This window comes from Monopterus albus, unplaced genomic scaffold (assembly GCF_001952655.1).
Source record: "Monopterus albus unplaced genomic scaffold, M_albus_1.0 scaffold65.1, whole genome shotgun sequence".
Classification (NCBI taxonomy): domain Eukaryota; kingdom Metazoa; phylum Chordata; class Actinopteri; order Synbranchiformes; family Synbranchidae; genus Monopterus; species Monopterus albus.
This window is the reverse complement of record NW_018127945.1, coordinates 2,896,488-2,921,640: the sequence shown is the minus strand read 5'-3', so window position 1 is coordinate 2,921,640 and position 25,153 is coordinate 2,896,488. Positions and strand designations below refer to the sequence as shown.

Here is a 25,153-nt window from a genome sequence, read left to right as displayed (position 1 = left end):
TGGCAGCAAGAATCAAAGGAAAGGTGTACAAGACAGTAGTGAGACCAGCTATGCTGTATGGGTTAGAGACTGTAGCAGTGAGGAAAAGACAAGAAGCAGAGATGGAGGTAGCAGAGATGAGGATGTTGAGGTTCTCTTTAGAAGTGACCAGGATGGACAGGATTAGGAATGAGCACATCAGAGGGACAGCTCAGGTTGGTTGTTTTGGGGACAAGGTCAGAGAGGCTAGATTGAGATGGTTTGGACATGCGCAGAGGAGGGATAGCGGTTACATTGGTAGAAGGATGTTGGAGATGGAGCTGCCAGGCAAGAGGTCTAGAGGAAGACCAAAGAGGAGATATATGGATGTGCTAAAAGAGGACATGAAGTTAATTCGTGTGAGAGTAGAGGATGCCGAGGATAGCGTTAGGTGGAAACAGATGATTTGCTGTGGCGACCCCTAATGGGAACAGCCGAAAGAAGAAGAATAAGATTTCAACTTTCATTTTTTTATCTGTTTAAAACATTTATCAGTTACTTTTAGCTAACTATGGACTCTTTTGCTAGCTTGCAGAGGCAACACTTTAATGCGTGTGGAGCTGATGGGATACTGTGGCAATAAATTGTGATACAAATCAAAGGTCAAAGTGTTTATTTGTCATATGCACAGTTAGGAAACGTGTTTTCCTGTACAATGAAATTCTTGCTTTGCCGACTACATGCATGCCACAAAAAGACTAGTTACGCTAGTTAGCTTTGAATACGAGATCAGGCTGGCTCAGTATTCAAGCACCATAACTGTCAAGTTAAATAAAATCATAAATCAGGATATCATATAAAACAAATGTGCAAGAAAATATATTCAACATTACTATGAAGAAAAGTTAAGTCAGTGACAACACTGAATAGATTACCTAGTCCTGGTGTAATTAAAAAAAGCAATTACTTTCAACCACTTCATTTATTCAAACATGTTTATTCAGGATGAGGATAAACCAGCACAGTAGCTACTGTATCTCTGAGCAAGTACAGTTCAGCTATTAGACACAAAGAAATGTACCACATGAAACTGCATAAGATGGCAGTGTTTTCCACAGAAAAGTGTATAAAAGTTACAAAAAAGTTTTATACATCCGCGCATGTCCTGAAAAAGCTGAACGTTTTGATACCTGAATGGCTTTTCTAGCTGAAAGTAGTTAAGTGCCAAAAAAACGTATGGAAGAATAATAATAAAGAAATAAATAATTGTAAAACATAGTATGGATGCCGATTCAACATCCATACAATAACTAGAAAAATTGCATTTCCTGAAGAAAATGCACGTGTGGATGAGAGATTTGTAATGCATTGTTCTGAAAATGCCTGAATTCAATAGCAAAATGGCAGAAGGAGGAGAAGAAATGGCTTAAGTTCTTTGTTGAAAAAGTTAAGAATTGGCTGAAGTTCTTTTTTGAATTATCTGAAGGATGAAATGAAATATATACAGGCAGGAATGTCCTTGAAGAGCTGAACAGGTAGATACCTGAATGGCTTGTATAGCTAAAAGCATGCTGGACTTATAAAGTGCCAAAAAAAGGGTGGAAGATCCCAGAATAATCAGGAGAACATAGTGTGGATGCTTTACAGCATTCACACAATGACATGAGGTCGATCCTGAGTCAGCTGTTTAGGAGTCTGAATGCAGAGGGAAAGAAAGTTTTTCAGTCTAGAGGTCCTGCATTTCACACTTCTGAGCCTCCGACCAGAGGGTAGGGGTATAAACAGTCTGTACTGCGGGTGGGTGGGGTCCTTGAGGATGGAGGCAGGTTTCCTATGCACTATGTGGTGGTAAATGCTCTGCAGAGAGGGCAGTGGAGTCCTGGTGATCTTCTCCACAGCCTTTATCACTCTCTGCAGGCGCTTGCGGTCCATAGCAGTAGTGCTGCCATACCAGACAGTGATGCAACTGGTCAAGATGGTCTCGACGATGCAGCTGTAGAAGTTGCAAAGGATCCTAGGCAACATGCCAAATCTCCTCAGCCTCCTCAGGAAGTACAGCTGCCGTTGGGCCTGTTTGACCAGCTGTGTGGTGTGAAGTGTCCAAGTGAGGTCCTCACTGATGTGGACACCCAGGTATTTGAAGCTGCTCACCCTCTCCACCTCAAGCCCCCGGATCAACAGTGGCTAATGAGATCTCCTCTCCTTCCTCATTTCCACTATCATCTCCTTCGTCTTGTCTGTGTTGAGGCTGAGATTATTGTCCTTGCACCATGACACCAGACCGGCCACCTCCCACCTGTAGGCAGCTTCGTCCCTGTCAGTGATGCAACCTGTCACTACGGTGCAGTCCGTGAACTTGAGGATGATGTTGTCTTTGTGGGAGGCGACACAGTCATGGGTGAACAGGGTATAGAGGATGGGACTGAGGACACATCCCTGTGGGGTGCTGATGTTCGTGATAATGCTGGCTGAAGTCCTATTGCTAATCCTGACACTCCTAACAGTCAAAGTCCAGGGACCAGTCACAGAGTGGACAGTTTGTGGGGGATAACTGTTTTGAAGGCGGAGCTGTAGTCAATGAAGAGTATCTTGATGTAAGAGTCTCCATCAAACCAGGTGAGAAAGGGAATAGTGGAGGGGGGGCGTCTGAGGTGGCCCTGTTGGGCCGGTAGGCATACTGCAGGGGATCCAGGGTGTCCGGTATACTGCTTTGATTGTGGGCTAGCATCACTCTCTCAAAACACTTCATAATGATTGGGGTGAGTGCCACTGGCCTGTAGTCGTTCAGGCAGGTGACCAGGCTCTTCTCGGGAAGGGGGACGATGGTTGTGGTCTTAAAACGTGTGGGAACGATGCTCTGACTGCGGGAGAGGTAGAAGATGGTGGTGAGAACATCAGCCATGCCCCAAGAGCTCTCCCAGGGACATTGTCCGGTCCTGCTGCTTTGCGGGGGTTGATCTTCCTCAGGACTGTGCGTACCTGGCCTGGTGAGACAGTTAGTGGAGGGGAGGTGAGGGGGTGGGTGGTGTGTGTGTGCCTCCTCTCTAAAGCGGGTGTAGAATGTGTTGAGGTCATCCAGCAGGCTGTCTTCGGAGCTGATGATGCTGGTGGTGGTCCTGTAGTCCGTGATGTGCTGCAGGCCTTGCCACATCAGTCCGGAGTCAGCAGTAGAATAGAAGCCATTCAGCTTCTTTCTGTACTGCCTCTTGGCCTCTGTGATCGCTTTCCTCAGTCTATACTCTGCAGCTTTGTACTCCGTCTCATTGCCTGATCTGAATGCATGAGAACGAGCACGCAGCATGTGGCGTATGTGACCTGACAAATGTACTAAAGTTCAGCATTATACCAACTTGGATATTTATTTTTCTCTTAAACACAAATATGTGAATTTATTTTCAGTAATAACTTGAATTATTATTTAATTAGTTGAGCTACTTTACAGTCTTTCCCTGATTTCCTGGCAACTGCAGGAGTACCCCATGGGGTACTAGTACCTCTGGTTGGTCACTGTTCTAGAGTATGTAGTGTGCCAAGTGATTACTTCTTTTCAGTTATGACCATCAAACTGCTTGCACTGTCACCCTTTGCAGTCTGAGGTGGGTGGGGAGCTGACCTCTATAGTAAAGCTGCCCATAAAGGTGAAGATTGTGCCCACTCCCCCACGCAGTAAGAGGGTGCTGTGGGACCAGTACCACAACCTACGCTACCCACCAGGCTACTTTCCCCGAGACAACCTCCGCATGAAAAATGACCCACTAGACTGGTGTGTACATGTATATTTAATACCTTTTTCAATTTCTAATACCTTTCTGAAATCACTTCATTGTTGTACACGGGTACTGCCTAAGTCAACTCAGTGACGTGTTTGTTTTGTTTTCAGGAATGGGGACCACATTCACACAAACTTCAGAGACATGTACCAGCACCTGAGGAGTATGGGGTACTTTGTTGAGGTGCTGGGAGCTCCCATCACCTGCTTTGATGCCAGTCAGTATGGTGAGAGCACAGGAACTAAAAACACATAACTAGTGTCTACTTTAAAATGCCTACTGTGGCTCCAGGAAGCTGACAAGATATCAGCAGTTGCTTATAACTTATGTGATAGTGTATTGTGTCCCCCCCCCCCCCCCCCTTTGTATCTCTGCAGGTACGTTGTTGATGGTGGACAGTGAAGAGGAGTATTTCCCTGAAGAGATCACTAAGCTGAGGAGAGACATCGACAATGGCCTGTCACTTATTATCTTCAGTGACTGGTACAACACCTCGGTTATGAGGAAGGTCAAGTTCTATGACGAAAACACCAGGTATTAATCTTCCTTTAACAGATTTCTACTGCTGATATAGCTGTAATATTGCTAATGTTTAAGGACATTCAAACTGAATTTCTTAGGTCTTACTGTGAACAGTTCCTGCATAAACAGCACTTGGTGACAAAATAGCAACGGTTTTTGTTATTTTACATGAGAGTTTTGTTCTCCTCTCTGATCTGAAGTGGGCAGGACTCAGTGGTAAATGGTGACATCGTGTTTGTCTCTGCAACAGTCACAATTTATCACTATTTGAGTCAAGTTCTTATGAAAATGACGGTACCGTTTGTTCATGTTGTCAAATCTAATCGCTGAACTTAAATTTTGAGTGTTATTTTGGTTTGAATATTTTTTGTTACAGAGAAGTACTTGAGATTTGAATCCAGGTTGTCAGAGAATTTAATCATTGTCACAAAATCAGTAACCAGGGAGAAGAGCACAGAGAAACACACAAGTACAGAAAATCTCTCATTTTCAGAGCCTTTAACTTAAACGTAAATAAAAGGAGATCACAGTATACCTATGGCACACATTGGTTCTCATTTGGGAAACAGTGATTAATCTTGTTAAAAAGTTTCCTTCCAATGTATTTGTACACATGGATTCTGTACATCATTGCAGAACATTTTTAAGAAGTGTAAACATGTCTGTCCCTTTAGCCACTTATCCATTGCCTGGCACCATTTCAACTTGACTCGACTCACCTTACTTGTTTTTACATCAGTCAGATGTTGAGGATAGTACCTGGTACCTCATACTGTTTTTTTGGTATTGCCTCCATCGAAGCTCCAAGCAAGCAGAGCCAAACAAATAAAAAACTGAATAATTGGGCGTGCAAAATTATTCAGCCCCTTTACTTTCAGTGCAGCAAACTCTCTCCAGAAGTTCAGTGAGGATCTCTGAATGATCCAATGTTGACCTAAATGACTAATGATGATAAATAGAATCCACCTGTGTGTAATCAAGTCTCCGTATAAATGCACCTGCACTGTGATAGTCTCAGAGGTCCGTTTAAAGCGCAGAGAGCATCATGAAGAACAAGGAACACACCAGGCAGGTCCGAGATACTGTTGTGGAGAAGTTTAAAGCCGGATTTGGATACAAAAAGATTTCCCAAGCTTTAAACATCCCAAGGAGCACTGTGCAAGCGATAATATTGAAATGGAAGGAGTATCAGACCACTGCAAATCTACCAAGACCTGGCCGTCCCTCTAAACTTTCAGCTCATACAAGGAGAAGACTGATCAGAGATGCAGCCAAGAGGCCCATGATCACTCTGGATGAACTGCAGAGATCTACAGCTGAGGTGGGAGACTCTGTCCATAGGACAACAATCAGTCGTATACTGCACAAATCTGGCCTTTATGGAAGAGTGGCAAGAAGAAAGCCATTTCTTAAAGATATCCATAAAAAGTGTCGTTTAAAGTTTGCCACAAGCCACCTGGGAGACGCACCAAACATGTGGAAGAAGGTGCTCTGGTCAGATGAAACCAAAATCGAACTTTTTGGCAACAATGCAAAATGTTATGTTTGGCGTAAAAGCAACACAGCTCATCACCCTGAACACACCATCCCCACTGTCAAACATGGTGGTGGCAGCATCATGGTTTGGGCCTGCTTTTCTTCAGCAGGGACAGGGAAGATGGTTAAAATTGATGGGAAGATGGATGGAGCCAAATACAGGACCATTTTGGAAGGAAACCTGATGGAGTCTGCAAAAGACCTGAGACTGGGACGGAGATTTGTCTTCCAACAAGACAATGATCCAAAACATAAAGCAAAATCTACAATGGAATGGTTCACAAATAAACATATCCAGGTGTTAGAATGGCCAAGTCAAAGTCCAGACCTGAATCCAATCGAGAATCTGTGGAAAGAACTGAAAACTGCTGTTCACAAACGCTCTCTATCCAACCTCACTGAGCTCGAGCTGTTTTGCAAGGAGGAATGGGCAAAAATTTCCGTCTCTCGATGTGCAAAACTGATAGAGACATACCCCAAGCGACTTACAGCTGTAATCGCAGCAAAAGGTGGCGCTACAAAGTATTAACTTAAGGGGGCTGAATAAATTTGCATGCCCGATTTTTCAGTTTTTTATTTGTTAAAAACGTTTGAAATATCCAATAAATTTCGTTCCACTTCATGATTGTGTCCCACTTGTTGTTGATTCTTCACAAAAAATTACAGTTTTATATCTTTATGTTTGAAGCCTGAAATGTGGCAAAAGGTCGCAAAGTTCAAGGGGGCCGAATACTTTCGCAAGGCACTGTATAAACACTGCAGACTAGCGACTGGTCAGTGAAATCACGTCATCAACATGCAAGACATCCTGGAACAAAGAAAGTACCATTTTTAAAAGCAATGTTATTTAACACTAACTGCTACTTTACTGTAGTTACTGTACTAGCTAAAAACAGCCACATACTGAAAATCAAGAACAGCATACCCTCCATGACCTCTACTGTTACTGTGTCGTTGCTGATGATATCACTCAGTGTAATGCGGTGTTGCTATGACATCCAGCTACAATGAGAAGGGACCATCTGCAGTGGAAAACCAATATGGTACCAAAAGCAAGTAGAGCTGAGTCGAGTTGAGTTGAGCTGGCATCAGGTGATGAAAAGGGGGCTTTTAAAATGACCTTGTTGCTCCATTATGAGGTCAGTGACCAGCAACCATTACCTCACCAGTGCTTTCACCAGGTGTTTTAGCATGTTATAAAGATATTTAGTTAGTTATTTAGTTAACAGTCTAATGTACCACAGTCTCTGTCTGACTCCCTCTTTCCAGTATTAGACTCTATTTATGTGCCCTTGATCTGTAATCGATTTAATCTGTCACGACTTGTCAGATTCAGAGCTCCTCATGCAGAGCTAACAATTGCTCACCACTCCTTGCTGCTCCATTCATATCCTACCCAAGCTGTTGCACAATATCCACAGGATTAAAAGTCTCAAGTGTAGTTAAATATAGTATTTATGGATTCAAATGTGTTGCTCAGTAATTCAGTTTTAATTGGTGGTGGGGTTCTCTCAAATGGTTCATTTCATTCACAGCTACCTTTTCTGGAAAAATTAAGCCAGAAAAATGGAACGCCATCTTTGAATTTAGAAATGTTTTAATTTTTTTTTTTTTTTGATTTCATGATTTTTAATGTTTCTGTTTTTGTGAAAGCTACTGACAGTCTGGAGTTATATTGAATCAGACTTTATTGGGCCTAATTGTTTTCATGTTTGTTTTCATTATTCAATCCACTGCTTGTGATGGATGTCAAACTGAAAGCAAAGTTAGGTTCCGTAGGTAGGGATGCACCGGCACTGATACCAGTATCAGGTCCGATACCAGTATCAGGTCCGGTACCACCCTCTAGTCAGGGGCTTAGGCAGATATTGTATTAAAATTGCCATCTTTTCCCACAAAAACTGCAAGTTAAACCGGCAGTACATAACCTATTAAGGCTGCACACAACAGTGCAAACAAAAAAATTGTCCTTTATAGGCTATGCAGCCTAAAATTTGCATAAAAATGCTTGACAGAAGATCATTTGAAACTCAAAATCAGGATTAGTGTAACAGCCTACAGCTCTTGCACTGACCATATAATAACCCTTTTATTACACTGTAGAAATTAAACATAAACAGCAGAGTATGTCAGTTAAAACAGAAATTTCCCTCATGCACTACTGCTATTGTTTGGTCAGTATCATAGTCAGCCCATGAAAAGCCATAAATGCACAAACAGCTGTTAACAAATAAAGTAAGTAAGTAAAGTAAATGAAAATCCAATAAGCAAAAGAAAACCCCCATTGTTGAGTGAGGAGAGCAGACACTTATTCATTTCTGTTGCATTAACTAGCTTTTGATGCAACCTGGCTGAAACTCTTAAAATTTAGATTTTGTGCAAGAAATGAGTACCCTGAGGTATAGTAGTTTTCCCTTTTCCAGGGTGTTTCTGTAGGCTCTTCTGTGCACTGTTTGTATACCATTGCTTCCAGTGCGAGAGTGAACATGCTCTCCCTGCAGACATGAGCACAAGGTGCACACAAGATGATATGTGCTGCACACGCTGCACTTTTGGTATAGACATTACATTCAGTGCTGTAGAAACAGGTCAGTTTCTTGACATTTTACTTCTGTATGCTATAGCTATACTTTCCATAGCATTGTGATGGAACTTGACTGGGCGGGCCAGTGCCACCCAGGCGCATTCCTGGTTACGTGCCAGCCTCTAGTACTCATAAACCTTGTCTGATACTACGCAAGGATACTCATGGTGGTTGAGCAGGTCATTAAGTGGTGGAGATGGAATTTCAGGGGTTCGTGGTTATTTTAAGATAAGTGATGAAGACAAAAGTAAAATGGACTACGAGTTCTGATTCTCTGCTGTGTGTGACTGTGAGCACCCCTCCTTCCCTATGTCACACAGACACAAGGTCATGTAGACGTCGGTGATCTATGTGCAACAAAATCCAACAGTAATGGTGAGAGCTATTGTAACACTTGTTGCACAAACAGAGCACAAAAATAAACTTGCACAAATGTGATGTCTTCAACTCTCCACGTGGTCACAATGGCTGGTCCTGTTCATTCACTAAACTTATACAGTGCTCATTATGCTGATTGTAGTGAATTGTTGTGAACGAGAAGAAAGAAATCACTAAGATTTTATAGTTAACAGCGGAGTCTAATGAGGTCTGTGTATGAAAATGAGTTGAGACCAGCAGCTCCTCTTTACCAGAGGATGAAGCCACAGACAGGCGCCCTCGTTAAATTAAACATTAAATTGTCCACTGTGATATTATGGCTCCTAAACGTCTAGGCAGGGGCTGTGAAATAATTTCATCCTAACAGAGGGTCGCACATCTAAAGAGGTTAGAAACCACTGTATTACAGTTTGTTGTGTAGTAGGCTACAGACCTTCAGTCAATTACTTGTTATATTCAGTAGAAATGGTGGCAGTGCTGTTTGTTACTACAGAAAAGTTTAAGGCAATATGCACTGTTTCCTGTTATATATTTTATTTAATCACAATCAGAAAGTAAATCTCATAAAAATAACAACTGTCTAAAGTCACTGCACTTTTTTGGTAATTGTAATTTTTATAATCGAAACAGTGCATTAAGTACTTCTATTGGCAAGTACTCAAATGTAAGTACATGTACTGAAAAAAGTGGTCTCAATGTGTCACTAGTTATAAAGATGATTTTGACCTGCAGGCAGTGGTGGATGCCAGACACAGGAGGTGCCAACATACCAGCTTTGAATGACCTAATCTCAGTGTGGGGGATGGCTTTTAGTGACGGGCTATATGAGGGAGACTTCACCTTGGCTGATCACGACAGTAAGGCACACATGTACCCAAACCCTCTTTATTTTCTGGCACTATTAGTCTTTAGACAGCTCCTTAGAAAATAAAAATGCTTCTCACTGTATTTTTTTTGTCTCTCTCTCTCAGTGTACTATGCCTCAGGCTGCAGCATTGCTCGTTTCCCAGAAGATGGAATAGTCATTGCCAAGAACCTAAAGGATCAAGGTACTAGCAACCTTCTTAAAGTAATGAACCCAGCTTAGTGTAGCAGAGTCCTGGCCAGCAGGGAACTTTTTAATCTGTGTCTCTTTAGTTCAGATATAACATGACTGTGTGTGTGCGTGTTCTTTTCACAGGACTGGAAGTGTTAAAGCAGGAGACAGCTGTGGTGGAAGGAATCCCCATCCTAGGACTGTACCAGACACCATCTGATGGGGGAGGCCGTATCGTTCTGTATGGAGATTCTAACTGTATAGATGACAGCCATAGGCAGAAAGGTAACTTCTCTTTAGCATATGTCGATGTGTGGCTGCTTCTGGACTTCTTACACACAACAGACGGCATGGAGCTGATCTGATCGAGTACTACTTGTTTGTGTTTGCTGTCTCTCAGATTGTTTCTGGTTGCTAGATGCTCTCCTACAGTACACCTCCTACAGTATGACCCCTCCCAGCCTCAGCCACTCCCACAGCAGGGTAGCACCTCCTACAGGTACCGAGCACCCATTGCCACAGAGACTGGAAGGTAAGGAGGGAGTAAAAACAATACATTAACAGACATGTTAATGTTATTTCAGTTGTTCTCAGCTTTTCCTTTCCTTGTTATATCTTTGGGCAAAGCATCTCCTGCTGTTAGATGAGTGTAGTTTTCACCATATTAATTAAGATATACTGATAATGGGACAAACCAGTATACAGTGGTGTGAAAAAGTGTTTGCCCCCTTACTGATTTCTTATCTTTTTGCATGTTTGTCACACTGTAATGTTTCAGATCGTCAAACAAATTTATATATTAGTCAAAGATAACACAAGTAAACACATCATGCAGGTTTTAAATGAAGGTTTTTATTATTAAGGGAAAACAAAATCCAAAACTATAGAGCCCTGTGTGAACAAGTGTTTGCCCCCTAAACCTAATAACTGGTTGGGCCACCCTTAGCAGCAACAACTGCAATCAAGCGTTTTCGATAACTTGCCATGAGTCTTCCACAGCGCTGTGGAGGAATTTTGGCCCACTCATCTTGGCAGAATGGTTGTAAGTCAGCCACATTGGAGGGTTTTCGGGCATGAACTGCCTTTTTAAGGTCATGCCACAGCATCTCAATTGGATTCAGGTCAGGACTTTGACTAGGCCACTCCAAAGTCTTCATTTTGTTTTTCTTCAGCCATTCAGAAGTGGACTTGCTGGTGTGCTTTGGATCATTGTCCTGCTGCAGAACCCAAGTTCGCTTCAGCTTGAGGTCACAAACGGATGGCCGGACATTCTCCTTCAGGATATTTTGGTACACAGCAGAATTCATGGTTCCACTTATCACAGCATGTCTTCCAGGGCCGGAAGCAGCAAAACAGCCCCAGACCATCACACTACCACCACCATATTTTACTGTTGGTATGATGTTCTTTTTCTGAAATGCGGTGTTACTTTTACGCCACACATAATGGGACACACACCTTCCAAAAAGTTCAACTTTTGTCTCGTCTGTCCACAGAGTATTATCCCAAAAGTCTTGGGGATCATCAAGATGTTTTCTGGCAAAACTGAGACGAGCCTTTATGTTCTTTTTGCTCAGCAGTGGTTTTCGTCTTGGAACTCTGCCATGCAAACCATTTTTGCCCAGTCTCTTTCTTATGGTGGAGTCATGAACACTCACCTTAACTGAGGCAAGTGAGGCCTGCAGTTCTTTGGATGTTGTTGTGGGGTCTTTTGTGACCTCTTGAATGAGTTGTCGCTGCGCTCTTGGGGTAATTTTGGTCGGCCGGCCACTCCTGGGAAGGTTCTCCACTGTTCCATGTTTTCGCCATTTGTGGATAATGGCTCTCACTGTGGTTCGCTGCAGTCCCAAAGCTTTAGAAATGGCTTTATAACCTTTTCCAAACTGATAGAGCTCAATTATTCTCTTTCTCATTTGGTTTTGAATTTTTCACACAGGGCTATATAGTTTTGGATTTTGTTTTCCCTTAATAATAAAAACCTTCATTTAAAAACTGCATGATGTGTTTACTTGTGTTATCTTTGACTAATATATAAATTTGTTTGACGATCTGAAACATTACAGTGTGACAAACATGCAAAAAGATAAGAAATCAGTAAGGGGGCAAACACTTTTTCACACCACTGTATGTTATTCAAAAAGCTCAAATAGCTTTAGTGATGTGTGTTTAAGGAAAAACTATACATCCACCTTGTGTTGTTACAGTCCTCTTGCTTCCCTCTATCCTTCCCTCTTTTCTTCCTTCCTTACCTCCCTCCAGGCAACCATCTTTACCGTTACTCCAAGGTTCTGGAAGCTCACCTGGGTGACCCTAAGCCCCGCCCACTGCCAGCCTGCCCCCACCTGTCTTGGGCAAAGCCACAGCCGGTGAATGAGACAGCTCCCAGGTAGGTCTGAAGAAGCACTAGTTTTAGTACCAGTGCTTCCTATGGATCACAAGATTTGGCGTGGCAGCAATGTGCCTCAAGCCAGGGGTGGAGGGCTGCTGGGGATTTGGGTGTATGTGTATGTCCATGTTCCCTCTATGGAGGTGAACAACATCAAACAATATCAGTTAATATAAGCTAGTTATTTTTCAGTGACAGTTATAATCTAAGCACTTTTTAATGGTTGCAAAACTAAGTCCATTTCACTGGTCAGTGTTTCACTCAAAAACGTAACCATAGCCCGACAGAAAGTGAGACGTTGAGTGTCAGAGCAGCTGTCAGTCATCAGATCCTGATGAACTGCAAGGACGGCAGACAGACAGACAGACAGACTTCACCAGGCCGGCTGACAGCAGAAATGTGCTGGACAACAGTAGTTTTCATGTAGGCCTTATGCATGCAATCCTAACCTACACCAGTATTATGGTGCCCTCAGTGCGCTAGAGAATATGCCAGAAGCATAAACAAGTGATGTGCGGCTCACGCGCGTCAGTGCAGACATTTGATAGAATGGAGTTCTGTGGGAATCGAACTGCTAATACTCCAGTTAGGAGATGACCCGCTTGACCTCCCTAGCCACAGCCGCCCTCATAGAAAAGTTTGGCCATCTATACGTCCCACCCACTCTCCTCAATGCAATATCTCAGGAACCCCTTCAGGGAATTTCTTCAAATTTAGCACAAATGTCCATTTAAGATCGAGGATAAAGTGGGTAGATTTTGGTGGTCAAAGGTCAAGGTCATAGTGATCTCACATCTGTTCCATTCTCATGTATTTGACTGGTTTACGGAGGCATGCAACTGTGAAGCAGTTACTCTAGTTCTGTTCATGAGAACTTACCAAGTGATTGGCACACAGTCTTGGCTTTCTAACACTGAGTTAGTGCCTACTGGCAGCAATGTTCTTATGTCTGTTTTCCTGAACACATTTTTACACAATTCTTCATTTAGAATTTCATCCTCTTTGTCTCTCTCTCGTGCTCTCAGTAACCTGTGGAAGCACCAGAAGCTTCTCTCTGTGGATTTCGACAAAGTGGCTCTACCTAACATAAGGCCTTACCGCCCCCAGGTCAGACCTCTGTCTCCTGGAGAGAGTGGGGCCTGGGACATCCCTGGAGGTAACAAAGGATGAAAAGTTACTATAAAGAATGGGGGATCCTTGGGGTTAGTTTTAGAGCTAGAGTTTAGAGTTTTGTACACAGCAGTGAAACACATTTTTAAAAAAATATTTAATGTTAAAACCACAGTTGATGGAACGGCACAAACAGTATTTAAATGAAAGCTATTACCACAGTGCATAAAATAAAGGTGGTACAGGTGGTTATTAATGAAGCCCCATGTGACCTCTGCCCTCAGGTATAATGCCTGGTCGCTACAACCAAGAAGTGGGCCAGACTATCCCAGTTTTTGCCTTCCTGGGTGCGATGGTTGTCCTGTCTTTTTTTGTGGTCCAGCTCACCAAGGCCAAGAGCAAACCCAAGCGTAGGAAACCTCGTGTCAAGCGGCCCACATACCTCCAGCAGCAGACCACTGGAAAAAGCCCCACAGTTTGACGGGCACTGCAACTGAGGCTGGAGACTGGAAAATTTGTGTTCCAAAGCAACACTGGAGATTTGGAATTGACAAAGTGGCTCTACCTAACATAAGGCCTTACCGGAATCTAATGAGCTGTTGAGTTGTTGCATTCTCAAACTCTCAAGCCTGCTAGACATGAACATGCGACTCCCGAGTGTCTCTTGGATACTAAAGCAGTTTTTGTGTCTCGTCTGTTCAAGATTTTCTGTGTGTGTTTGTGTGCATTTGTGGACTAATGAACAGTATTAGACAGTGTTACACACAATGTAAAACACAGTGTACTATTGGCTCTGAGAAATGCCTAGTTCATAGAGACATGTCAACATTTTCCTCTTTTCTTTGACCAAACAATTTCTTTATCAATGAAATGTTAGACTTTTTATATTTATTGAATTTGTTCATTCCCTAATACACACACTCAGAAACAAACTACACACAGATTTACAATGTGTAAATCTGAAGGTATCAGATGAAAATGGATTGCATACACAATGACAGAAACACACCGGATACACAGACATTTTCCACTTGAGGACCATTGGATGATCAGGTTGCCTTCTCTTCTGTCATCATCCACTGTTTTGTAAAATTCTTTGCCCACATCTGTTTAAGATCAGTCTCTTCATTGTTTTTATAGTTTATATAATGAATGAACTCTGACCAGGCATTCTGTTGATCTTCTCCTTCATGTCAACAAAGTAGCACTGACGGACTCCTCCTGATTATTTCATGAATTAAAAAAGCATTCTAAAAGTAATCTGATATTTATTCTTTATCCTTGAGTTATATTTAGTTATGCATCATTGTTGCATTTGATTTTATTAATAACTCAGATTTGTAAGATATCAAATGCTAGAAAATTAACCCCAGTGCTACTGAACTTTATTCTGGTGCCACCATCAGGCCAAATTTTGGACTTGTGCTTAAATTTAAGATCTAAAATTTGGCATAACTTTAGAAGACTATGCCATCAGTTTTAGCATTGCACTTCAAAAACATTGTTGGAGTCGTGATGGACAGTTTACAGAAGGATCCAAATAGATGGAACAGAACCAGTGATATTGCCTGTAGTAATACACATTCCTTTTTGTCAAAGCTTACAGCCTTGCTTAGCTAGTGTGCAACTAGCCAGTGTAGCCTTGAACCTTTACTACTAAAGGTGCGTTCACATTATCTTGGAAAAACACCTTTTCACGTGCTTTGCCATTGTTGTATATGTGCTACACAACTCTGCACTGTTTGCAATGCCCAGAACAGAGAGAAAAGTTCAAATTTATTTAACTTTGAACCAAACTGCACTGACTTTTGTGGATGCAGCCAGTTACTGTTGTCCACAGCTTGAACTAAAAAAAAACTAATTAGCTTACTTGTATTTTCAAATTTGCCAAACTGCACAATAACACCTTGCTGTCACTCTGAGACCTGACAACAGCACAGCCTGGTATAATATCAGCATGCAGATGCAACTACCAAGATGGTTTAAAACAGTCTCTGAAATGTAGCAACCTTCAGTTAGTAACAATAGCATTGTACCTGAAGTGGTCATTTTCTATAGCGCACCTGGTGTTTCAAATGGGTAAATACTGCATCAACGAACATGAAATGTGCAGTGCAGTACCAGTATTTTAGAGCTGTAAGTGAATATGCCTTTACCCCACATGGGCAGATTTTTCAGTTTCACAGACTCAGACCCAGTCAATTATGGAGCCACAGAGAGCTTTATACAACTTTTTCACATCTGGAGTAGTACGCAAAGATCTGTAAAAACACTGATGTGTAAACCTGTGGAGCTCCATGTCATGTGCAGATTTGTTCAGAGAGACAGTAAACCTTCACTGTAATTTCACTAGAGCTCATGTTTGGTGAACTTTGATATGCACATTTGTGCCTATAGCCAATTGCAAACCATCTCAACAGTAATCACCTTTGAATAAATGGAGACGAGTAGACAATCCAAAATAAGTTATTTTAACAATGTTAATACTGTATGAACATCAGATGGTGCCATGTGATCAAAATAATTACCAAGTTTTTTAGGATTTTTTAAAATTCCTACACATTGTGGCTTTAATAGGATTATTGTCATGACAATTACTGATATTATTTGGTTTGATTTATTCATTCAAGCATGTAAAACAGTTAATATGTCAACACATGTAATTTCACACATATCCAACAAATGCTAATCCAATATCAATGTGCTTATACCTAGTACATGCTTGAATGGAGTAGGAAGAAGTTAGACTTATCCAGTCCTACCCCAAGACATCATTTTACAACTTTTAAATCCTAAGCAATATCTCTAGATAAATAATTATCCTCTACACCACACAAGTAATATACTAAAGAATTATTACAAAGTGTTAACATTCATACACCACACCCACAATGTTCCATCTGATTAATCATTAAACCTGTTCTTGCATATATCTTGATTGACACATACCTTTATACTTATGTTTAAACTCATCAATTCTATTACTATTTTTTATGTCCACAGTTAAATTATTCCATAGTTTTACACCACTTATGGAAATACAAAATCTTTATTTGGTTGTACGTATAGCATGAATTTTTAAATAGCTCAAAGGAGCAGCGCTTTTGAATTTGGGGGTTACATGACCTGTTTGCGTTTGTTCAAAATAAGCAGCTCAAGCATACATCTGTGCATCATGCATTCTGTTGTTTTTTCTTCTGGCAGCAATGATTTTCTTTTTACTGTGTTTCCCCCTGTGGTGGAAATCGATGTTTTTTTTTCAATAATCTCGTAAATCAATACCTGAGGGCATGGACACAACTCCCACCATCAAAAGCTAGAAAACCAATTATTTCAGTGTTTATATAGCAAAGAGAGAACAGCTGGGGCTGTTTCACTGTGTTTACTGTAAATTATGCCAGAAAAATGTAATTACTGGAACTGAATGATTTTGAAGATTAGATTTTTTTTTTTAACTGTTGGAGAGTATGTTTGCCTTAGTTCACTTAACAATGGTCAGGTGCCAGGGAGAGAGAGAGGTTTAATGATGTGCAAAGGGATCAGCAGACAGAACTGAATCACTGCAATTCAGTGATGCAGATTGATTTCATCAGAGGTTATGTGTGTCTGTATGCTCGGACGTCTGAGGGCATCTGAGCTCCTTATCCAAGCATAATAGGCCAGATCAGCCTGTGAAATCTGTCATCCGTGCTCTTGGATGAAGGCCCCACTGAAGAATTAATCTCACTCAGAACCTTGAGAAACTCAGAAATGACCCTGGAGGGTCTAGCTGTGCTAATAAGATTTGGAAAGCTGGTGGTGAGTGATGGTCACATGCCCTTTTTCCCTCCATGGTTCCCAGGACAACCTGTCGGGCCAATCAGGTCGCCTGCTCACATCCTGGACAGGCAGTTGAAAGAGTCAGTCAGTCTGAGCTGATCCCTCCACCTCCAGATTCATCAGTTCATGTCTTACCAGCCTGTACCTCTCCCCATCAACTTTATCCATTAATGTCTGTGTCAGCGTTAAGGTCTGGCTAACATCCACACTCCTGCTTCCCTTTCTGTCTTACCTGTCCTTCCCTCTCCTTTCATCAGTCCTCCACCATGGTCCTCTGTCTGGTCAGGGCCAAGACATGAATAAGTCACTAAATGTTAGCTTATAAGCTTTATTGAAATGTAATGCATAGGAACAGTAGTGCTTTGTGCTAAATGCTAATGTAAGCATGCTAACCTGCTAATAGCAATGAATGTTTTTCATCTTCACCAAGTTTAGCAGGTTGGCATGCTATCATCTTGTACTTTAATCTGAAGCCCCTGGAAACAAATCAAATATGGTTGTCCTACATCCGCCAAAGACCGTTGTTCAATGTAATTAAAGCCACAATTAATGGATGTGGCATGACCGTGGCATAAACTCAAGTACATTTTAAGGCAGGCCTGCAGCACCAGGGCAGTGAAAGAACCCCCATATATGAAGTTCTTCTTACTCGTGACCTTCACACCTAATTCTGGTGGGTGACTTGCTCATAATTTGTTTTTCTCCTTCTTAATTTAAATTGCAAATACAAGGGTTATGAATAAAAAATCAGATAACTTTCTACCCCAGTCTGTGTCTTTTGTTTCCTTCAGAAAGCTGGCTTTAACCTACATAATCTGGCCACGGTAATGCAGTGTAGTGTAGCTTTTTCATTTTATCCATGTCATTAAAAGTAAGAAACCCAATTTCACAAGCAGCAGTTCCAGTTTCATTTTCTTCTTTTTACTCTTCACAGCAGTATATTGTTGTAGGGGCTAAATGATGTTTGAAATGAGCAATGCATGGATAAAAGGCTTCCTCACCTGATAGCCTGGCGTATAATCAGATCTGTTTCATCACAGATCAGTTTGATCTCTTAGAATAAACAATGCATTACATATGGACTCTCTCAGCCACCCAATTCCTTGCTCCCAGTTCTCTCTTGACATTTTTTTCATACATTTTTCAACTCCTTATCCCTGTCCTCCTCTACTTCATTTCAATTCAAACATTTGCTTTCTCTGTTAAATCTTAGACTTGCACAGGGAAGACCGGGAAGGAATGTAACACTGTGTAAGTTGTAACACTGCCAGTTTGACCAGTCAGAAAAGAGTTGTGGTGATGATATCACTATCAAAAATTCCCATTTTCTTTTTGAGCTGATAGGAGACGTGGCATGTCTCTGTGAGCAACGCTGTGGATTTTATGAACAAAAAAAAAAAAAAAAAATTTTCAGATAAAAAGCAACATTTTTTATCAAGATTATTTCTGACTAGTTTTCATTGTATTGTGCATACAGTGGCTTGACATACAGTATAACCGAAAGCAGCAGTTTCTTTAGTTTAATTTGATGCTTGACATTGATACTAACTTCAAACCCACATGCTAAAACTGTTAGCTATGTAGTGGCTGCTTGGGGTGGGGATGTTGTAACAGTATATCTTCATATGACCATCCCCTTATACACTGAAGCCCAGTGACCAAGAGATTCTGACACCTCTGGTGATGAGAATCTTTGGATTGTGTGCATGAACACTTTGCAAACTCCAGGCCAAAAGAAGTCTGGGTCAAGGAAGTACTTTGTCACTTCAGGGCCCACAAACCCTGCACCCCAGTGGCAGCCCTCTACATTTGTCACATCTGTGACAGTGATTGAACCATTATGTGACACATGCACATTTTGAAAGACAGATACCCCCCCATCACCCTTATATTTAACAGTTTTCAGGTCTTTACATTTACTTAAATTAAGTTTCTAGAGACTTACTTTTACCCTTACCCCAATAACGACGTGCCTAACCAAACTTGTTTTTGTCACTTACCTTATTCAGAACTGATCATTCTTTATTATTCAATAAAATTCTTGTATAAATTAGATAGTATGGATATTATTTTGTTACATCCATCCCCAGCTGGAGTTACAATTCACCCCAGTAGTGGGGTAGGTTGTAACAACAGAACTCTTTGCATTTGACACAAATTTACATAATTTGTTATTGTGTAGTTGTCATCCAAGTGAGCTTTATTTGTAACAGACAAATATGGGTACCATATATCAAAGTTTGAGAGATCTAGCACGAACAGGCACTGAATTAGTGATGCCCAAAGAAATCATGTTACAATCATCCCCCAGTCTCCCCTAAGTGAGAAGTATACTTGACACATCCTTATCTTTGTTGTTCTTTGCAGTTGTATCTAATCCCTCCATTCCTGTTAAATTCCCATTCCTATTCCCCACATTTCCTTCTCCCTGATTTACTGAATTATCACCAGATGAACAGCACTGAACAGCATTATTTACATGTATGGATTAACACCATTAAAACACAGTCAACCCTCATGCGTTTGAGTCAAAATTCTCTCGGTTTAATTTTAGAGCAGCACCTGAAGGCAGCAGCCCCCCTCTCTCAGGCCCATCCCTCCTTCTCCCCTCCACCAGACTCACCTTGCTCAAGGAGCGGGCTGGTTCCCAGACCACAGCACCGTGATCGTGGAGTCGCTGGAAACTCACCGACAGCGCGCCTGGGTTTATGTATGTGGCCTGAGTGTCCCGCCGTCACCTTCCTGCCGGTTTACGCATGGAGGAGTTAGCCAGAGAGAGCATCGGCCTGCTGGCTTCAGCCTCAGCCAAGCCCCTGCTGGACGTGGCCACCGGGCCTCGGCTCGGTTCCGTGGGAGCCATTTTCATCATGCTGAAATCCGCTCTGGGCGCCGGGCTCCTCAACTTCCCTTGGGCCTTCGAGAGAGCCGGGGACATCCGCAGCGCAGTCACCATGGAGCTGGTGAGTATTTTCTTTCTTTCTTTATCTTCTTCATATATTTAAATTTATAATAAACTATTCCTTAGCAGATGCACTGCTGATGTGCAGTAATGCTCTCAAAGTTGAGGGTGTCAGCTTTGTAAAGGTTATTTATAAAAGAAAGTAGTCTATTTGTGTATTTGTTTATACTGGAAGTGCGCTGTGATCTGCTCCACCAGAGAGGAGAGACCTGACCTCAGCATGTTTTTCATTTAATTTTTCCTTATCAATATGCATTTTCCTCTGTTGCTCACTTCTTTTCTCCCATCTGTCACTGAGTGCACTGCAATAAAGGAATCTGTTATTTAACACTAAACAACCTGTCTCTTCTGCCTCTGCCTAACCCCTAAACTCATTGTGCATAGACATTTCACCCATGCTAGTCATCACTTTATTCTGATAGGAGCTTAAGTGAGCCATCCCTGTTTTAGCCAGACCCCCACAAATACCAGCTTACAGGGGCAACTGCGGTTCAGTGGGTAGAGTGGTCATCTCCTACCTGGAAGGTTGGAGGTTCGAATCACAGTGCATACAGTCCACATGTTGAAGTGTCCTTGGGCAAGACACTAAACCCAAAGTTGCCCCTGATGGTTAGAGCCATCGGTGTGAGTTGGCACCGCAGATGGCTGCCTTGGTTCTGTACCGAAAACAAATTCCTTGTGTGTGTGTAACTTACTTGGCCCAATAAAGTGATTATCCTTATTTTCTGGCCATGCCTTTCTTCTGGGGAAAGTGTCTGCTGGGGAACCTGTTCCTTCCAGTTTTAGAATTTGCCAAGGAAGAACTCAATCAGACAACCAATATGATCCTATTTGGCTTTGTTTTGTGTTAACTCTACAGATCAAGCCAAGAGCTGGACAGAATGTAGAAGTCATTACTTTATTCTCATGCTGCCACTGCCCGCCCAGACTGTCCTCTTTTATAACTCTCATTCTGTCTTCTGGAATAATCACAGAGCAGTAAGGAACAGAGGGGGTTCGTTTCTATTTTTCTCTGTTGAGGTCAGCGTGCTCGCAACTCCTTGTTTATCATTCTTTTTTCTTTTTTTTTGTTTTTTTTTACAGATTTTGACAAAATATGGCTTGAATATGTTTGAAACTACATTGTCTATATCATCTGTGTTAAATGTCAAGTGGCAGTCCTTTTTCTCACGGCTTGCAGCCACTGTGATATGACAATTTCACTGTCATGCCCAGTTCCAAAGATAGATGTGAAATTAAATAAGTGAGTTATGTGATGAACATATAATTCAACAGTACTTTCCATATTTTGCTTAAAGGTGCATTAAATAAGAATTTATAATTCATAAATCAAGTGAATTTGGGACAGGATGTGATGTCTCTATGATGTACCCCCTCCATGACACTTCAGTGCTTCAGCTGTTATTCCAGCTTATCTATGCTTTTTACAGTTTGTAAATTAGCTCCACCTGGTACCTAGCGACGGTTATAAGAAGTGTTTTCAAATTGCAGGTAGTCATTTCAGACAGTCTGAAACAGTGCCTGCCAGAGGTGGCATTCTTTTGCACAGAGCAGGGCAAAGAGCAAAAACAAGGGTTAACATTGGTTTTGTTTTTTGAGATGGAGAGTGTTAAAAGCAGCCTTAGGACTTAGGATTTGATTCTGACGTTCACCAGCAGAGATGATGTTCCAGTTCCAATTTTTATTGCTGTTATTGCAAGATTTCTTATTGTTAATAAGGAAAGACGCAACCTCAGCCTTTCTTACCCACAAATACCAGGGACTCCAAGGGAAAAGGTTGGGAACCACTTGTCAGTCTGTTTCTATATCATCTTCTTCCTCCACACCAGGCCGAGTCCGGCATTCAAAGCAATCATTTGTGATGACACCAGTTCAGTTCAGTTTATTTGTATAGTGCCAGTCATAACAAAACGAAAATTATTGCTTTGCAGTTTTATGCACCAGTCAAATTCACAGGAATGGGATACATGTGAGGTCACTGACCTTTGACCACCAAAATCTAATCAGCTCATCTTTGAGTCCAAGTGGACACTTGTGCCAAATTTAAAGAAATTCCAACAAGGTGTTCCTGGCGTGTCACATTCACAAGAATGGGCCGGACATACAAACAGACAACCTGAAAACATAGTGCCTCTGGTCCTGGCTGGCACTGGAAAGGAGACATAAAAACTATCTCAGGACACTTTATATAGTAAGGTCTAGACCTTACAGTGTCACAGAGATAAACCCAACAAATATCCCTTGATCAAGCACTTGATGACAGCGGAGAGGAAAAACTCCGTTTAGCAGAAGAAACCTTTGACAGACCCCAGCCCATAACTAAGGGAAATCTCTGGGTCACCTCTACCAGCCCTAACTGTAAGCTTTATCAAAAAGGAAAGTCTTAAGACTAACCTTCCTTAAAATGCATCATCTGTATCCACTCAGGTCTCCCTTGTGTTCCTGGTCAGTGGATTGATAATCTTGGGATATTCCTCGTCTATCAGTGGCCAGTGCACCTACCAGGCAGTGGTGAAAGAGGTGTGTGGGCCAGCCATCGGGCAGCTGTGTGAGATCTGCTTCATCCTCAATCTTTTTACGATTGCTGTGGCCTTTCTGGTCATAGTGAACGACCAGCTTGAGAAGTGTAAGTTCTTAGCTCTGAATACTGACTTGTACTTTACTGTCAAATCTTTCTTGGGTTCATAACTAATAATAATTTTTGTAAATAATCCATTTGTGTTTGAACAGGACTTGTTTCTGAAATGACCTGTAGTGGATTTCATGAGCTACTTGTAAAAGGAAATCCCTTGTCTGAGTTTGAACCTGACCTTGAATCACTTTGTTGTGTCCCCCATTCAGTCAAACGGCTGCTCTGATTTAAAATTTGGTTGAGAACAGTCGCTCCCTCTTTGTATGTTATAGTAGATGAAAGTTTGGCTTTTTTCTCCTCTCAGTTAAAGGGCAGATTTATGAACTGAGGACTAAACATGAATGAGGTCTGAAGCAGGTCTCCTTTTTATATTTTGCTGACATTGCTTTTGCATCAAAAGCTAGTGCCCCGGTGTGTTGTCTTTCAGTGTGTGGCTCCCTGTATGAGCTGGTAACTGGTTTGCTGGACTCTGAGATGCCGTACCACTTCTACACAGACCAGCGCTTCCCCCTGGTGCTGCTCTGTGCTTTCCTCATTCTGCCGTTGTCCATCCCCAAAGAGATCAGCATTCAGAACTATATCAGGTCAGGTGGCCCATGTCACGTGCTCATGCATGTGTATAAAGAGTTACACCTACACACTTAGCACCAGGACATACCAGCACAATACGTTTATGTTCATATTACTTTTATCATTTTGGAGTTTTAATACTTATAGAAAATATTTTCTCTAGATTTATCTCAGCTCAGTTATACTTTAAGTGCGGATTTAATTGTGTTTTTATTACAAAGTTAGGTTGTTTTGGTTGGTCCAATACTTGTGTCCAGAACAAGGTCATTTGAGAACTACTGGACTGAGTTTTGCTATAACATTTTTGATATCTGTTTATGATTTTTCCACCACTAAGCCAATGCTTTTGTCATTAAACAAAATTTATAAAAATCTATTGCTATCTATTGCTACCAGAGCCACTGAAAACATTCATGATCCCCAGAGGGCCATGAACTTTCCTCTGGGGAGGAAATAGCCTGAAATGTTAAATTTATAAAACAGATACCTCAGAACCCAGCAGGCAAATTACCATGTGACCTTTTGTTGACCATTATCCTCAGGGCAGACTTCACCATTTTACACATCAGTGCTAGTGTTGTATGCGACAAAATGGTCAGTTCCTTCTACCTGGTTTCTGTCCCGCTGTCTATCAGTCAGTTTCCAGTAATCCACTCACCCATTGCCCTTTGACTGAAATGTTGCATTGTTTGTCAATTTCTGTCTGAAGCTGGTGTTTTGTCTCTGTCCTTCCACAGTGTTCTGGGTACTCTGGCTGCCACCTACCTGACTATAGCCATTGCCATCAAATACCACACCATGCCTTCTGTTGTGGTTCCCATCACCCCTGTCTATAGCAGTGGGTATGTGTGTGTGGTGACAAGGGGACAAATGCTTGGAACCAAGGGCTCCACACAGTTGGTTTGCTCCACTGGACAAAAAATTGATCTTGAGAGTAGATGTGTCAGACAAACTGGCTGCATTAAGAGTGCCATGAATTATCAGTGCTGTGGTTAACCCACCTATTATCCTGCACATAGATGTTTTGTTTCTCAGAATGCATTGACCATCTGTCAGAAGTATTACTTTAAAAGAATAGTTTGACTATTTGAGAAGTATGTTTATTCACTCACAGTAAGGTGAAATGATTGAGAACCCTCTCATATCTGTGTTAAATATCAAGATAAAGCCAGGCAATGGCTTGTTTAGCTTAGCAAAAAAACTTGTAGCAAGGGCAGACAGAACCTCTCTGTCCAGACATAAGAAATAACATGACACAGTGTATTTGAGAGGTGTTACGGTTCTATTGGTGGGCAAAGCCATGCTGGCTGTTCTGCCCTGCTTTCAGTTTTTAAGATAAGGTAATTGCCTGCAGGTTCATACTTAATGGACTAGATACATTTGATTAGTTGGTCCACAAACAAACAAACAAACAAACAAATAAATAAATAATAATGTGCAACTGTAATAATTAATCTCTTGTATTTTCTTTTAAAGAAAAATGATAAACATCTTGCTCATTTACTGTTTTCCTCAGTTTTATATTATTGTTGGTAGAAAATCTTTGGATTTTGGATCATTTGTCACACAACAAAGCTGTCTTGGTGATGGCTCCTTGGCTTCTGCATTACAGACCAAACAACCTATTATCAGGAAAATAATCAGCATCTTAATAATTGTTAGCCCTACAATGGACAAATATTTGTATCTGATTTTCACCAAGATTTTCTTTCTCAATTGGCAAACTATTTCCTTATTTGCTTTTGTGTATCTCCTAACGACAGATTGTCCATCCATCCATCCATTTTCCTCCGCTTATCCGGGACGGGGTCGCGGGGGCAGCAGTCTAATCAAAGATGCCCAGACTTCCCTCTCTCCAGACACTTCCTCCAGCTCCTCCGGGGGAATGCTGAG

General features: G+C 41.6%; 2 protein-coding genes across 2 annotated transcripts in view; both read left to right on the top strand.

Moving 5' to 3' along the window:
• The window catches only part of mbtps1 (membrane-bound transcription factor peptidase, site 1), a 37,515-nt gene extending 21,588 nt beyond the window's left edge, over positions 1-15,927 (top strand). Inside the window, exons 14-23 of the mRNA XM_020604299.1 lie at positions 3,549-3,721; positions 3,839-3,954; positions 4,106-4,262; positions 9,481-9,605; positions 9,720-9,797; positions 9,929-10,069; positions 10,185-10,316; positions 12,044-12,170; positions 13,196-13,326; positions 13,565-15,927. Coding sequence (XP_020459955.1) covers positions 3,549-3,721; positions 3,839-3,954; positions 4,106-4,262; positions 9,481-9,605; positions 9,720-9,797; positions 9,929-10,069; positions 10,185-10,316; positions 12,044-12,170; positions 13,196-13,326; positions 13,565-13,761 — 1,377 coding nt within the window. The 3' untranslated portion in view covers positions 13,762-15,927. The remainder of the gene's footprint in view (positions 1-3,548; positions 3,722-3,838; positions 3,955-4,105; positions 4,263-9,480; positions 9,606-9,719; positions 9,798-9,928; positions 10,070-10,184; positions 10,317-12,043; positions 12,171-13,195; positions 13,327-13,564) is intronic.
• Positions 15,928-19,737: 3,810 nt separating this feature from the next.
• The window catches only part of slc38a8a (solute carrier family 38 member 8a), a 14,273-nt gene continuing 8,857 nt past the window's right edge, over positions 19,738-25,153 (top strand). The window contains exons 1-4 of the mRNA XM_020604422.1: positions 19,738-20,059; positions 22,486-22,684; positions 23,118-23,274; positions 23,998-24,073. Coding sequence (XP_020460078.1) covers positions 19,856-20,059; positions 22,486-22,684; positions 23,118-23,274; positions 23,998-24,073 — 636 coding nt within the window. The 5' untranslated portion in view covers positions 19,738-19,855. The remainder of the gene's footprint in view (positions 20,060-22,485; positions 22,685-23,117; positions 23,275-23,997; positions 24,074-25,153) is intronic.